At 31.6% G+C, this 17,269-nt stretch overlaps 2 protein-coding genes across 3 annotated transcripts; both read right to left on the bottom strand.

Annotated features, from left to right (window-relative positions):
- Positions 1-260: 260 nt before the first annotated feature.
- Positions 261-9,561, bottom strand: LOC106660844 (vesicular, overexpressed in cancer, prosurvival protein 1-like). The gene is made up of 5 exons (XM_014383826.2): positions 9,303-9,561; positions 9,149-9,201; positions 7,260-7,340; positions 4,351-4,628; positions 261-3,745 (listed from the first exon to the last, which is right to left on the bottom strand). Exons 1-5 carry the CDS (start codon positions 9,357-9,359, stop codon positions 3,432-3,434), a joined length of 783 nt encoding a protein of 260 aa, XP_014239312.1. The 5' UTR covers positions 9,360-9,561; the 3' UTR covers positions 261-3,431.
- A 1,900-nt stretch (positions 9,562-11,461) lies between these two features.
- Positions 11,462-15,576, bottom strand: LOC106660936 (laccase-2-like). 2 transcript variants are annotated; one of them, XM_014384008.2, is made up of 13 exons: positions 15,509-15,576; positions 15,362-15,445; positions 15,081-15,108; positions 14,803-15,023; positions 14,534-14,744; positions 13,308-13,435; positions 13,076-13,234; positions 12,882-13,005; positions 12,619-12,830; positions 12,401-12,554; positions 12,052-12,261; positions 11,773-11,982; positions 11,462-11,705 (listed from the first exon to the last, which is right to left on the bottom strand). In XM_014384008.2, exons 2-13 carry the CDS (start codon positions 15,413-15,415, stop codon positions 11,494-11,496), a joined length of 1,923 nt encoding a protein of 640 aa, XP_014239494.1. In that variant the 5' UTR covers positions 15,416-15,445; positions 15,509-15,576; the 3' UTR covers positions 11,462-11,493. The 2 variants fall into 2 exon arrangements, with proteins under 2 accessions (XP_014239494.1, XP_024080885.1); XM_024225117.1 differs by lacking the exon at positions 15,509-15,576 and having other exon boundaries at positions 15,362-15,502.
- Positions 15,577-17,269: the final 1,693 nt, after the last annotated feature.

Below are 17,269 nucleotides of genomic sequence, written 5' to 3'. Positions count from 1 at the left end.
CGAAAGTTCAATCATTCCATATAAGTGCAATCAAAGCAATTGTACAGCAGAAAAGAGAAAACGATTTGGTGAGAATATTAGAGAAAATTTAAAATCATTCCCCAGGTACTATTCCTTTGAAATAGTATAATTTTCTACCTAGAACATAGAGAAATAGTTATTGTTTTATTTTTTTTTGATACAGTAATAATTTAACACCAATAGTTGCAAATTCAACAGTTAACAAAGAAATATTTTACTTTTTGATTACAAATTCACACTTTTTTTTTTTTTATCATACAAATATAAAATAATATTTTTTTTGGTTTGGAGAATTTGCCTATTCTGACTATTGTCAGAGTAAGAAACAAAATCCTCAATTGGAGTACATTTAACGAATTGAGTTGTTACATTCTGTAACTTGAATTTATATGCTTGGCAGCATTTAGCCGTTGTCAACGAGGCTTAGCATATATAAACATTTTGTTTTAATGGCTGGCCACCACCTCTGACAATACACAGAGATCGAACATTTTCTTTATTTTCTAAAGAACTTTTGATATAAACTGCAAATAACCATATAAAAAAAATTTTTGATTAAAAGAAATCTATTAATAACAAAACAAAAACTGCTATGCTCACATTTTTTACACCAATCAATTTATAAATTTTACTCACTAAAATCCCTTTTAAGAATGTAAACATGAGCTTTTACGTACCTTTTTAATTTATTTAAAGCCTTAAAAATGAAGCTTCATTTTTTTACATGCAAAGAGAAATTAGTATAATAACAGTGTAATATTTTAAACAAAAGAAAAGTTTTACTTCATGTTACTAAAATTTTTTTTTTTCTTTAAGTTCCTCTTTGTACTGGTCTATTGCACAAGCTGATAAAAATTTTTACTAAAGGATTTAAATATAATAAAAATTGACTGTATACCAACCAAATACAAATCAAGCCTTAATAGAAATTAATTAAACTATTTTTAATGTGTTAAAGTAAATTGCACAAATTCAAATTTAAAAATAGCAAAATTATATATAATTATTACAACTGTTGCTTATAACAATATTTATAAATAATAGCAGGTACACAAAGGAATGACAACTTGATACTAACTGTATAACTTTTAAAGAGCCTGTCAAAAAATACTTAATAATTTCTGGAAAAAATCAATGTTTAGAAGATGTTCAATACATAAAAACCTGTTTTGGAACATGTTTTTAACATCCTGTAAAATTGTCTTTAGAATAAAAGGTAAAAAGACAACAAAATAATTTTAAAAATTACACAAATAATATGAATACTGTAGAATAGTTCTTTTACTTTTTGACTTTTTTCAAAAATTATTTTCAATACAAGGGAGGCACTTCAGGTAATAATCAATATCTACTTGAGCTCTACTAAATAAACGTAAATGGTCTTATTTTATGATATTGCTACAATTTTACCAATTAAAAAAATTGCACAATTTAATTGGGACTAAAATATCCTGCAATAGACACCTTGGGCATAACTTATTTCGGCTTGGTACAAAACTTGCAAATTTTTATTTTTGATTGTATAAAATGTCAACTTTAATTAATAATTAAACAAATATTAATTCAGTCCCAATTTTCCATAAAGTGTCAGTTTAAGAGAGTTTAAAATTATAAATGTTAACAGCCACTAAAAAATAAGCTTAATACTCTAAAAAATAAGCTAAATACTCTACATACAAGGATTCTTTTCCTAATAAATAAAAATAATAGATTTTAAAAACAAAACAAATAAATGGTAATAATTAACAAAGCAAAATGAGACATCCTTTCTTCATCAGAGCAAAGTCTACAGTTGAATGGTTTGTCAAAAACACATTCTCATTCGTTTAATTGAAAGATTTGTGAAAGAAGTTAAATATTATCATATGCTCATGTTCTGTTAGGTTTTCAGTTTCCCTCTTTAATAAGAAGGAAATATCAGTCTTTCATTTTATTTTTATCCATTTAGGCCATTTTATAGATTTCTAATGTTAGTTGTTAATGAAATAATTAGCATGTTTGCTTTTCCCTCCAAAGATTCTTATCTGAATTTTGTTACTGTCACATTTGAACAGTTGTCAGGACAATAATTGTAAATACATTTAGCACTTACTTTCCATAGAGAAAAAAGCCTCACACCAATAAATCTTAAATATTATTGTAAGATTTTCATCAATTCGTGAATTTCGGTTTTGTGCTACAAGCAGTTGTAAACTAAGGTAGTTTATTATAAATGTTATAATTACACCAGTTTTAAAGTGAGAAAATAATTGAAATTTATTCTACGCAAAATTCTCAAAGATATTTCTCCTCTGGCTGACTTTCAAGTTTGCTTGTGTGATTAATAATTGTTTTTAAATGTGAGACTTTTTTTGGTTTTGCAAGAGATATTATTCTCGGCAGACAACAGAAGCATTTAAATACATGAAATTAAAACATAAGATAATACCGATATGGTTTTAAAATGATGTGAGCAAGGATAAAATTGCATTTGAAAAGAGAAATTAACAAACGTTTGTTATTAAAACTGTGTTTAGCGACAGTTCTACTAATGCAGAACATAATTATTTAAGACAATAAATAAAAAATTTCCAAAACGATTATGTCTTGAAAATTGTAACTTATACAGTTCAAATGTAAATTGTCATTCCAGATAAACACGCACAAAAATATTAATGCATGGCACATCCCTTAATGTTACCTATATTTAACAACACAACAATAAAAATAATATGGTTGTCAATCCATATATAATTTTGTGACATAGATCACAGTATTTTGGCTTTTATTTTAGCATTAGTTTATTTCCAGAAATGACAAATAGAAAACGGGTAATTCATGTTTGACAACCTCTTGTTTCCTTTAAGCAAGAATTATGTGAAGGAACCTAACAAGCAGGCCCTTTACTGGAATGTACTTAGATATTGCACGCAATGCAATTTTTTACTGATTAAAAAGGATTGTAGCAGTCGCTACAATGAAATGATGTTGAGGAAATGAGTGGATTTGTGGTGTGGCTGCTTAGACCGTCCACCAGCTTTTTCCACGATTAGTAATAAGAATGATGGGTAACGTTTCCTTTTCTAATTGCAACCTTGAGAGCTTTCCATAATTTAATTCCGTCTTCCTGACTCAAACATAAAAAAACCTAACAGGGATTTAAGTGGCTAAAGTCATTTCAGACCATTCAATAGTTCCTCCTCTTATTATTATGAGATCACAACATGTACACATATATTGAACTCTACAGTCTACAATAATAATAATAACATCAACAACAACTTAAATAGAATAAAATTTAATAAATAAAATACCTCTGACTTTGGAGCACTTTTTCACTGCTTTGTAACATTCTAGTGTCTCGATAAATTGGAAATTATTATTAGACACGTCAGTTGAATTAAAAATATAAATTCCTTTCTTAATACTCTTTACACCTGATCTGATGGCTGTTGGGATACAGGTGGCTGTTGATTTTGGGTCGCTGGACTTTGCGAACTGTGCTGCTGTTCTAGAACTCTAGGCTGTTGAACTACTTCTGTTCCAATTGAGGAGAGTCCAACAACAGATTCGTAACTCGGCGGAGGTCCATAAATCTGAGAGTAAGGAGGCGAGGGCTTTGGACTGTCAGATTGCGATGGAAAGCCCGCATTTCCTGATATGCTTGAACTAGGCCCGCTAAAAGGTGCCTGTGTACTAGCACTGTATGAAGGAGGTGGACCGTTTGAAGGTAAAATTACTCGTCCTATTAACAAAAAATTAGTGGATTGTGAGTGTTATTTAGCTAATCTGTACTCTAATGACAAATTTTAAAGGGCTACAGCAGAAAAAAATGACAAATTTAAAGCTAACTTCTAAATCGATCATATATGATGGTTGTTGTGGGCCTCAGGTTTTTTTTTTTTTTTTTGCAAACAAGGGTTTGCAACAGCAGAGATCATGTCATATAAACCCTCAGGGTGCCGGTGTTTTTGAAGAAAAAAATACATTTGTAAGTATGTCGGGCTAGAATGCAGGGCTGCTGGATTCGAACCCGGGACCTTCACCTTACAGTGATGAGCGCCGTGTCAACGCCTAAACTGTTGCGGTCACCGACGACACTTATGGGCCTCAGCTTTAATACACTGTTTCAGAGGTTGATGATGTCAGGCCACAATAAAATTTTTTGTTATTTTTACAGTGGCCTGACATCATCAATCTTCAAAACAGAGTATGATGGTTAATTTATTTGATAAGGATTCGACTATTAAAAGTAATTTTTTTCGCTCACCCTTATAACATTTTATAAACCAGTAAAAGTAAACAATTATTTTGACAAAATTGTTTCAATAAGTATGTTGAAAAAATTACCATTGCCATAAGTAGATGGTTTCCATAAAGTGTCTAAGTAAACCGCCTGTGTTTGAGGGTGGTAAGCCACTCTTGTTGATCCAGAACCTGGAGCAGGAGTGTTGCTTTGAGCAGGCTGATTTACAATATGGTGACTTCTAATCTGCTGATGGTGATGGTGGTGGTGATGATGATGAGGCATGGCTGTCCTCAATTCTGTGACGTACCTTTCATTCATCCAGTATCTATACCACCACTGGCCACCTGAGCAAACCACGAACATGAAGATGACCATGAGCCTAAAAAAAAGTAATAAAAATTATAATGAATCTCTCAGTTAAAAACAGTTCTATAAGCAAATGTACTAAAAATGTCCCAAGTGTAGAAAGGAAGCGGCTCTTACCTTGAACCAAAGGGATTTTATTTTTTGGGAACTCAAAAAGTACGAATGAGGGCACACATTTCCATATTGTTTTATTATTCAGAAATCGTGAGATGCGGTCGGGTGTGATGTAGATTTCAGAAAAACATTTTCTTTATTGTGCCAACGTTTCTACCTTTATTGAGATCATCTTCAGGGCTCAAAGTGTTCGTTTTCTGCGCAATTGTGCCATTCTTGTGTGTCGTGTTGAGAGTGCCCTACATCACACCAGACCGCATCTCACGATTTCTGAATAATTATCGATTAACAGTCACTAACCACCACATATTGTTTTATGTTAATGTGACATTACAAAACACCACAACACTCTTGCAAGATAAAACAAATAAAAATTAAATTTTTGTTTTCCAGCTGAACAAAATAATACTTCTCCATTTGATACACGAAATATTAATTATATTTGCCTTAAGGGCTAAACTAAAAGGATCAACTTGGAAATATAAATGTAAAGATAAAATATAACAGCTTTCACACTAGAAATAAATTTTTAATAAATGAAAATTAATATGGATACAATCTTAAATTGCTCAAGTGTCGAATCTGGACTTTTTCTCTTTTCCTTCTCAATGTGTACGCTAAAGTGGACTATTCATTCATCCGAGGTTATCCTGAATTTAAGTATGGAAGGAAGAGCCTGGATATAGTTTTATTATAAAATTTAGTATATACAGTGAAAATTCATTGTGACAGATACTCTTGAGGAATGAAATATTGTTTGCTATACAGAAATTTCCGCTTTTGGGATAAGAGTGAAAAAATATTCAGTAGTGTAGATACAAAATGGGCCACAATGGGGATTACAAGATATCGAAACCTTTGAAATTCAGAGGTTTTTAAGCCTTTCATATAACCAGGTTTTTCAAATCACCGAGCATACTTTTGCATAAGAGCGAAGTTAAACACTCCTTTGAAACTTTTCCTCCTTGACAATGCTATTTTTTAACTGTACAATTTATCTAGAAGTGCTCTAAGAAATAAGATAGCCTCATCGCAATTAAAAATGTTTTTGGGTTCAAAGTTGGTGCAATATTGTTCAAGTTTTTCCAGCCAGTTTTATACAACCTCAGTCCTTTGCTACACTAATTTAAAAGTCATCTTATTCTAAGTGTGTCGTGTCAGTGTGAAGATGCTTTAAATCCATTTGGCTGTGGTATTTTACAATCCCATGCACGGCAAAACCATTCAAATACATGTCATACGTGTATGACCAAGCCAGACGTTTTAAGAAAAAATCTGCAGAATTGTTAATTTCTGTGTTTGTAAAATTGATCTAAGAGTGACTTTTTATACTTTAGAATTTCACCTGCGTGGGTCTTTCTGGTGGAAAACTTTGCAGCCAAGTCTCGCAAACTTAGTTTTTCACTTTAATTATTAATTTTTTTTTTAAGTGTGAAATACACTGAAGAAGTCCATAAACATGTTTGCAAATGGCATAATCAAAATCTAGCAATACTGGAAAAATATTTGAAGGTTAACAAAACACACAGGGGAAACAGCATTTCTCAGAAAATATGGATTTTCTGGAGGCTGCTGTCTGCCCTGTTATTATTTATATATTAGAAGATTTTAATGTGAAGAAACTAACGAGGAATGGTGAGGAATCAAATTTGTCTGTTCAAGGAAGGTGTCCATTAAGGGAAGTTTCACTGTATCAGTATTATTTAACTGTATAAATCATATAAAATAAAACAACTTTAAAATGTGTTGTAATTTTTTGACATTTTCAAAATATACTTTCATTTATTTATTATTAAAACAAATAAGTTAAAAATCGAATAAATACTAGGCCTTCGAAGCCTATAAAGTGATTTAATGGTATTTTAAGTTTTATTTAATTGATATTTAATTTTCAAAGACAAAACAGAAACAAGACTGCTTGCTTTTCGAACATGAGTTTTTGCAAGTTTGTTTTTGTTTTAATGTGTCATATTGTGTGTTCGCTAACTTTAAGTACACACACACTGTAAAGGCAAACACAGCTGGTTTTATTTCGAGTGATTTCAGAGAGGACTTAGCTGTTTTTAAAGATTCATTCATCCAGGCGCTTCGTCGCGAAAAGGAAAAATACCTCATCTGCTATTGGGAATCAGAATTTGTCTGTTCAAGGGAAGTGCATGCTTTTTAAAGGTGTCCGTTAAAGGAAGTTTCACTGTGTGCCAATTATTGAGATTTGAGCTGAAGGAATCATTCTAAATGTGAGAGGCTGAAATATGAATATTAATTGAAAAGGAAAGCCAATTCACCAATATTCAGAATAATATTTGGAATTGCCTAAAATATATTAGTTTGCCAGCTGGTTGTAAATTTCCTACTGTGGATATAACAGCCTAAAATTACTGTCAGGTTTAACGATTTGATGTGCTGGGCTTACACTAAAGACATCTGTTCAGAATGTGTACAATGATGTATATTTTGCACTTTTTGACACAAGGATAATTGTTGCAGACTATTGGATTGAACAACTTGAAATATTTGTTATCAATCTTACCAATAATACCACAACTGGTAAAACTGGAAGGTTGGAGAAATACAGCAGCCAGCACTACAGCAGTACTCATTTCTGGGACACCTGAAAACAAAAATCATGAGAGGAAATGTTTAAAATATTATTTGTGAAAGACAAAAACTAAATAATCAAATAAGACAATGGACAACTGCAACGAGATACACAAAACATTGGTGGGTCATTCTAATCGACCTGGCTCTACATCGAATTCAATCAAACAAGATTTTTCCAAGAAATGAAAGGACTTTTGCCACTTAAAACCATATTATCTTTTAATTTTATAATAAATAAAAAAGAGCATTATTTGCAATATCAACTGCAAACTAAATAAACGCTAAAATTTGATCATTATCGATAATTTTGGTCAGCCTCCTTGCTGGGATCCACACTATACATTTATTACAATCTGGTACAACTAACTATTGATTACAATCCTGCTCTTTCTTTTTTTTTTTTTTTTTTTTTTTTTTTTTTTGTCATGTGTATTGATTGTTCATTCATTTTTTCTTCTTATTCCTTTTTTCTCTCTTTTTTTATGTGCTTTTTAAATTTTACTACTCAAACTCACTTCTTAAAAATTAAAGTGTCTATATTCATGACTACAGTGAAAAATTTGATGAGTTGAATTTTGAACTCTTTTCACAGCCTTGTCTGCATACTCATTGCCCTGGATACCCACATGACCCGGGATCCAGGCGAATACAACCTTATGATTCGACCCAGTTTGCCCACACATGTATGGCTTGTGTCAGTGGTTCAGTGAAGAATTTATTTTTTAATGCTGAGATCGTGTCAAGAGAATCAGTACATATCACAAATTTAGTTTCATACATTTTTTTTCTAGTTCTCTCAGCGTGAACAATATGGCGGTAATTTCATCCTAGCCATGCCTGGGAGAGGGATCCCTCACAACGCACGGCAAAGCCGACCCCGTCATTAACCAAACAGAAAAAAACAATATTGACTTGGCTGAGAATAGGACACCGCAGGCTAGTGTGAATCACATTCTTTGATGACTGCAGAATCACCTTCTTTTTGCTAAACGTAGTGTGTTGGTAAGAGTAAGGCATGTAATCGGGTTTTGTGTTAACTGGGAAAAGGCCAAAGACAACACTGCCTGGCCAGCTAATTGTTGGAGGTTCTTGGAGAAATATAGACAATCTGTTGCCACTGGTCAGAATCTAGATTATTCTAGCAGCTGGGTATGGGGTAGACGTGAGCCATCCTGGGCGCGGCATAGACCACGGCTAACCCTGGGATGAGAAGACAGGACTGCTAGGGCTAATGGAAAGATTAAAACAGTGAAGAAAGAACACAATCCTGGTAGAGCCCAACACTGGGTGAAGGAACAGGATCAAAGGAGTGGGTGGATTGAGCTTCTTGGGGTGCGCTGGTGGCAGGGGTGTGACTAACTAGCCTAGGGTCACCATAGGAACCCCATATCTGGAGGGGTGTAGATGTTGGCAATGACACGCACACCCCTCATACGATCTGTGCAACAACAAGTAAAATACAAATATGATGAATTCTGCAGTAAAGGGAAGTGTCCAGAGGTGTGTTGGATTCGCTGCCAATCCCAGGGCTGTTCGGCTACACTGTAGTAAAATTTGGTGATTTAAGAGTATTAATGTGAAATATAACCTGTTGAGGTCGACTTTAAAATAAATAAAAAAAACCTATTGTAATAAAATAAAATAAATTCGTACACAAATAAGCTGTTTTGAAATTAACAATTTAAGCTGTGTTAAATTTTATAACTCACGCCAAAGGAACCACCTGTACTATTTTAATTTACGGCGTTCAAAATTATCTGTCTTTAGTTAACAAAATGTAAAACTAAACTGGCAGGAAGCCACAGGCACTGTACTCACATATAATATTTGAAGGTCCCTTCATGTTCGAATTTGCAATACTTGGCATTAACCTACAAAAGAGAAAATTCAACGGATAATAAACAATAACAATATGTCATAAATCTTCACAAATGAATGATTAAAGTAATAGTCGACAGTTTGTTGTACTTACATGGAAAAAATTATTAACAAGCAATAGAAAAAAGATTAAAGCTATCGAGCTGTCCATTTCTGTCGATGTGCTCAGGGCATTTATTGTTGAAATATATTATTCAATAGTTGTCAAGACGGTTGTCAGACGAAGTAGTCACTAAGCCCATTTTGTGAATCACGGTTAATACGCAGACAGCTGTTATCAGGCCACGGCCGAACCTAGCAGCCAGCAGGTATCTTTGCAGCCGAACTGCAAAGTGCAAAGGCAAACTGACAGATCGCTCCCCACCACTTCAGCCGTTTTTACTCAAGTTGTCAATAAACTATATTTTATTCAAAACGTCCCATTTATTATTTTGTTTTCTGTAAGACGATAATGAAAAATAATAATGAAATTTTACAATTTTAAATCAATAATAAATTTTTAGGGGTGGAATTTTACCTTCTATATTCATTATTTACTTTAGTCATAAAACTGATTTAATTATTTTCCTGAAATTGTTTAATTTTTTTTTCTCTACTAAGTAAACTTAGCGAAATACCTTCTACAATAGTTCAATTTATTTGCACAATTGGAAAATTTATTACTTCGCTTTATCTGAACAGACAATAATGAAAAATAATAATGAAATTTTAAATCAATAATAAATGTTTAGGAGTGGATTTTCACTCTTCTGCATTCAATATGAAGTCTAAAGATATAAAATTTATTTTATTTTTCCTAAAATTATTTAATTTTTTTCTCTACTAAGTAAACTTACCAAAATACCTTCTACATTCGTTGAATTTATTTGATCATTGGCATATTTATTACTTTGCTTGATCTGAACAGACAATAATGAAAAATAATAATGAAAGTTTACAATTTTAAATCAATAATAAATTTTTAGGGATGGAATTTCACCTTGCCATATTCATTATGAACTATAAAGTCATAAAATTTATTTAATAATTTTTCCTGAAATTATTTAATTTTTTTCTCTACTAAGTCAACTTAGCGAAATACCTTCTACAATAGTTTTTATTTGCACAATTGGTATATTTATTACTTTGCTTGATCTGAACAGACAATAATGAAAAATAATAATGAAAGTTTACAATTTTAAATGAATAATAAATTTTGAGGGGTGGAATTTTACCCTTCTATATTCATTATGAACTTTAGTCATAAAACTGATTTAATGATTTTCCTGAAATTATTTAATTTTTTCTCTACTAAGTCAACTTACCAAAATACCTTCTACAATAGTTTTTATTCGCACAATTGGTATATTTATTACTTTGCTTGATCTGAACACACAATAATGAAAAATAATAATGAAAGTTTACAATAATAAATTTTTAGGGGTGGAATGCCATATTCATTATGAACTATAGTCATAAAATTTATGTAATTATTTCCCCTAAAATTGTTTAATATATTATTCACTATTAAGTAAACTTAGTAAAAGACCTTCAACACAATTGGAATATTTATTACTTTGCTTGATCTGAACAGACAATAATGAAAAATAACAATAAAATTTTACAATCTTAAATCAATAATAAATTTTTAGGGGTGGATTTTCATCATTCTGTATTCAATATGTACTTGTTTTGGCAGTATTTGACTCTCTTGTTTAGATTTTTCCACATCAATCATGTAGATTTTATTATATACTCTAAATGTTCACCTGTCATAAAAGAAAATTGTAAATGATTTATGTCTTAATTATTTCACAAATTATTGTTTTTAAACATTTAAATATTTAGTGGTCTTGCATTACAATTTTCCTCAAAAACATCTTATTCTGATAAGTTAATATACAAACATTTAATTACTATAATTGGCTATTATTAGTTATCACCAAAACTTAATTATTATTATTGAAATCAATTCCTCTTCAAACAATTATAAATTAAATAAAACGTGACTTTTTCCTCTTGTGGACTGGGAGGTGGTGAACCTATAATTTGATAATTACCGATCATCTTGTCTGCCTATCCTCATCCCCGTGATCATGGCAAAATGCCGAAACGCATCTCACATGAACCCAGCAAGGAAGGGAGCAAGATGATCGGTAAGGATCAAATTATAAATTAAATAAAACTGAGTCTTTTTAGGATTAAGTGTTAAATGTAATGCTATTCAATAATTTATTCTACTGCCTTATTTATAAAGTGAAAAAGAATTCGAAGTTCTATGGTAAATGATGATGTAATTTTATTTTTTAACATCTCAATAGGACATTGAACAAAATAATACAGAAATAAAGTAGTAAAGGAACTTGTAAAGTCATTGAGGAGCTTTTATACCAATCTTTGCATTGTTCAGGATACGAACGACACTTTGATAATATTTCTTTTTTTGTCCCCACTTGAAAAATCATTGCCATTCCCATTTCCATATGATTTGTTAAATGGCAATGAAACATCCAATAGCCTAAAATGAACAATTAAATATATTAGTCCAATATGAAATCACTGAAATATTTTCAAATTTAGCAAACCGATGTTATTAGCTATAAATCTAATTATGGCGTATCCTCGGTTTGGTACAGAGATGGAATCTCTTGCTGGGGCGAATTTCAGCTTCTTGTTGATTAAACCTTGTTCATTTTGATTCTTCAACTCTTCAATTGTTTTATTAGTGCCCATGGCTATAATGAAGAAATTATTTCCATGTAAATGCACCGGATGATCCTGATTTCTATTATAACCTTTGAAAAAATTCAAGTTTTTATACATATATATATTTTAAAAAACAAAACAAATCTATTGATCAATACTTATGTCAACAAGAACCACTTCCACTAAACTTCCTTGTTCAATCTCCTTTAAGTATGTACATGAACAGAATTCATCTAAACAGGTTTCATTTTTTGTTGTGGCAGAACAGAATGTATTTGTATTCAGTTGGCCTTTCAAGAAATTTTCACCAGGAAATCTAAACGATACATTGTCAAATTGATGCCATGGCCCAGGATATGGAATATTTTCTGTAACGAATATATGATATTGTATTTATTTTCCAATAACAAATTTAAAAAAAATCTATTGACAGAAAATTTCTACAATAGAACCATATATTGTACATTCTGTTCGTTGTGAATGTATAAATTATATTTTCCTAGTTACCATAAGGTCTGGAATGAATTTGAATGAAGATGGTTTCATTCGGCACCCTGGAATAATTTTTTAAATTATCAATCTCCAAATTGTTCAAATCTACTAATTTAATCAATTTATTTTCATTGTAATTGCGAGTAGCGATTTCAGCAGGGTTAAGAATCTATTAACAATAAAATCAATTATTTAACTCGATATTAAAATAATGAGTTTGTGACAGTACTTACCACACCGGGTCGATTTGCTTCTTCGTAGCTATGCTCTTTCTGATCGTTTATTGTAACATTATCGTAGCACAGCAACGCTTCAGCGTGTACACTTGATTTGTTTTCATCGCAGTCTCCAAACGCTCGCATTCTCATCCAATAACAGTCTGATTTTGCTGTAGCATTCAGTATAAAGTCAAATCGATCACCAGCTCCGAGCATAAAGCTGTCAACTGTTATAAATAATTATGATATATGACAATACAACAACGCTTTGCTTATACCTTCAACTGCCTCAAAATGGGTTGTATCGCCTGCTATCATTATTAATTTATGATCATCTATAGAGAGCTGGATGGGGCAATAAATTGCAGCGTTGTAAACAACTCTAAATCTATATCTAAACCCCTGAATAATTTATTTTATATTGTGTAATATGAACTAATGTTTTTATTAATTAATGTGCTATAAAACATACTTTTTTAACCCTAAAAACCTCTTTAGGCGTGGTAAATATTTGTCCTAATCTCTCTTTCTGCGTGTATTTCTTAAAAGAAGCTTTTCCATTTATAAGGAATCCGTATCCAAAAACCGACTCGTTTCTCTGGAGGATTGGTAAAAGGACTTCTTGCGTCGGCTGCCAATGTATTATAAAATAGTTAATAAATAAACACAAAAAATTTAATTCAAAATAAGCTAATTGATAATACCTGATCATACCAATGCCAAATAATTATACTATGTTCCGGAAGATCATAATCATACAATTTATCATTTTTTGTTGGTTCTTTGTTTCCTACAGTGAATAAACCAAAAAGACCGTCTGCCTCATGAAACCCTAAAACATTTGTGGAAGATAATACCACGCAAAATTTTAAATATTGTGGTTATATCTGTTAGATGATGAAGCTGTAACTTGCTTGTCCTCGATAATCCTAGTCTGCCTAGCTGACTTTGTCCGTTTATGCATTTCACCATTTTGCCATCTTCAATAGTCTGTGATGTGTCCCACATAATAGAGGCATGTCATGCTTTTGCTCCATACAGAGAGCGTGTAGGCATGCCACTGGACTTAAGAAGAGTTCTCAAACACGGTAGCGAGTTTCAGAGTCCCCTGTTCTTCTGTTTAGGGGAAATTAGGATTTTTTATTGTATATAATATGTCTTATGTGTTGTGTCTATATGCTTTGACTGAGTGCATGTATTTATTAGCGTGAATGGCGAGGGGTGAGGGTGAAATATAACGTCATCATCGTCCCTCGAACGTTGAGAGCGTAAGAGAATGTGTTCGGGGTCGATGGCGGAATATTTATAAAAGTACTCCATCGACCCCAATCTAGATTAGTTTGAGTATAGGTCGGTGGAGGAATATTGAGTACTCCACTGACCAAACGGAATGAGTGTACTGTAAGGATGTATTTATTTATATGAATGTAGTGTTTGAAAGGGTAAATAGAATATAGACTTAGTTGTGGGCTGAAATGACCTAGATGTCGAAAGCCCCAGTCAAAAAAAAAAAAAAAAAAGAACGGTTTTATTAAAGTTGGAAAGATCACACAATGAAGATGGCAAAATGTTGAAACAGGTTTGATAGACAAAACTATGAGTCTAGGAAGGTTAAGAAGATTGGAGGCAATCATGCTACAATTGTACAACAAATTTTAAAAATTCAAAAATAATATAATTGGTAATTGTTCCAAATGAACTACATTAAAAAAATATTTATTTTATTTCTACTTTTTACTCTTGTTTTCTTTTTCAAGTATTTATGTTTGTTAAAATATGTGTTCATTACGAAGAACAATTAATCATTTACAGTATTTATTTGTTGCTAAAGGAAAGAAACTAAAACAGAAGTTGGACTAAAAACGTATAAAGTAGGACAAAGATTTTGCAGTTTTTTTGAGAGAGAATGATTTTTTTAAAAAATAATTACCAGAATGTCCATGCCAGAAATGTGTTCCGTGTGGCTCGGCAGTAAAATTATAAGTAAATGTCGTATAAGGAGCAATAGGAAGTTGTGTGATCCATGGTACTCCATCCATAAAAGGCGTTTGTTTGTGATGAATACCATGCCAATGAATCGTCACCGCTTCATTTCTCAAATTATTCTTTACATTTACTGTGACTATGTCTTTTTCACATACCTTTTAATAAATCGGTTTTATTAAAATGTGTACAGTAATCTATTATGTAAATCTTTACCAGTATTTGAGGCCCGGGGATCATGGTATTAACTGTGATTACAGTACGGACAAGTCCTCCTCCTGTGATACATCTCGGTTTTAAACAATCCTCTCTGACAAACGGACATTTTCCACAGTCAAGACTCATAGTTGAGTGTTTAGTAATCGTGAAATTGTAGACGCAGTGCATAGGGGTTGCAGACTCATAACAAGAACGGTAGCAAGGATGATCAGCACCACCTTAACCATTTATTTGATGTTTAAATTGATGAATAAAACTACACATTTTTAACTTACCTTTTATGATGTAGTCTTGATTTTGCCCCTGAAAGTAGTTTAAACAAAATATAAATGTTTAATTATATGTACAATTTTCTTCGTTTTAATGTTATTATTTTATCACATTGAAAAATAAAATAAAAGTCCTTGACAATTTTAGTAGAACTAAACAACATTAGGAAAGTTTTGATACTTTTCTTTGTCATACTGTGAACATTTAGTAAAGAATTATTTATGAAAACATGCAGAAAGTTTCAAGATTTAAAATTAATAAGCACATAAATTATTAATTAACTTACTAAAATTGGCATAATGGATATAAGAAAGGAGACTACTTTAAATCCATATGACATTGCACTATTATTTTATTAACGTCCTTTGAGCTTTAAAATAAAATAAAATTTTTTACATCATATTGTTTCCTTTCATATTTCTGTTTAACTAACAATATATTACAACAATGCAGCAAGGTGAGATAACAATTTTTATCAGTGCTTTACATTACTCGTAACACCTTAACTCAAGACAAAATTTAAACAGCCATAATTGCAAAGATATTTATTTTTCATTAAAACCGTTATCTTGCAAAATAATAATGCAAATGTTTGGAATGTATTTTTTCATGTTCTTTAATGATTAAATTCAGTTTGACAGTATTGGCTTCTTATAAAATACTCAATTATCACTAATTGACAATATGTACATACAAGAAATTTCATTCTTATACATAATCCATTTTTTACAATTTAGTTTTAATTATGTTGTTTTCATATTGATAATTGTCCAATTGTTCATAACATAATATGATTTGTGGACAAATTATGTAAGTTTAGATTTATATTAATATAACCACAAAAGTGTTAGTGTCAGGAAAAAACATGCATGTAAAAATTTATGTTTCATATAAGTACTGATAAGTTCAACTCTGTTAAATAACATAAGGTTTATTTATGTTATTTCACATGTGCATTAATGAATAGTTTCTTTGGTAAGCTAATTTTCACATCTAGATAGTGGCACAAAGAGGCACCAAGGAAAGTGCTTAGTTTTGTAGGAAAAAGTGCACTTTCATGTTTGCATGTTTAAAATCGTAGGGGTTCCACAATAGACCAATCTTTACCTGAGGTAATGGGAAACTACTAACAGGAGGAGAGCGCCACTCCAACGGGACCACACAGCAACAGCTTCACTTGCACTTTTTTTTAAAGCTTGGTGTGCCACTATTCAAAAAAATTTTAACTGCACTGTTCATATGGCTTTATTCTTTTTTACCTTCTGATGGTGTTACGATTATGTAGGAGTTTGGTCGCTTACACATTCTCGTGCTGGCTCAGGCGAGACTAGTGTTTGGCGGCAAATCTTTGTATTTCTGCCGTGACCTCAGGGGTCTTAGATCTCTACGTAAGTCATTATTTCTTATGTAACAAGGTGCATTGACCATGTTATGTAAGATTTTATTTTGGGTGTTTGCATAATTTGGATATTAATGTGTTTGGTACAACTTCATAGTTGAATACTATACTTTCTGTATAATATTTTATTTTGTATAATAAAGTTGGAGCAGTGTCCTATCAACTAGTATAGTTGTCTATACCTTAAACCTACTTGTGTCTTTTTTTTCTTCACACGCTGTTTCCATCTCAGCTTGGCATCTAAGGTCATTCCCAGATATTAAGCTCTATCGCTGTGTGATATAATAATTCCTTTGATTGTAAGAGGATGGTCCTTTTTTTATTCGTAAAATTTATATGTACTGATTTATGCTGATTGAGCTTGATTCTCCATTTTTTTGTTCATTTGTTTATCTTATCACAAGCCTTTTGATGGATTTTGTTTTAATGATTGATGGTCGGTCCTACTGATATCACCGCTGTGTCATCTGCAAACGGTGCAGTTTTTACTTAATATATTTTCTGAAAATCATTGGTGCATAACAAGTAAAGCACTGGACTTAATACGCTACCTTGTGGCACTCCTACATTTATTGTTTTTAATTCTGAATATGGTTTCTTCTTGTTTGCCTCTAAAATGTCTCAGTTAGGTCGGAACTGATAATATCTACATGCACAAAACATACTGCTTTGGTAGCATCCCTTTTAATTTACTAATGAATCCTTTATGCCAGATGTCAAAAGCTTATGAGACATCAAGGAAGATAGCAAAACAAATTTGTTTTTCTTCGAGTGATTTTTCTATTACGCCCATTA

Source organism: Cimex lectularius, unplaced genomic scaffold (genome assembly GCF_000648675.2).
Source record: "Cimex lectularius strain Harlan isolate CLEC.00 unplaced genomic scaffold, Clec_2.1 scaffold24, whole genome shotgun sequence".
In the NCBI taxonomy this organism is placed as follows: Eukaryota; Metazoa; Arthropoda; class Insecta; order Hemiptera; family Cimicidae; genus Cimex; species Cimex lectularius.
This window is presented reverse-complemented; position numbering and strand designations above follow the sequence as displayed.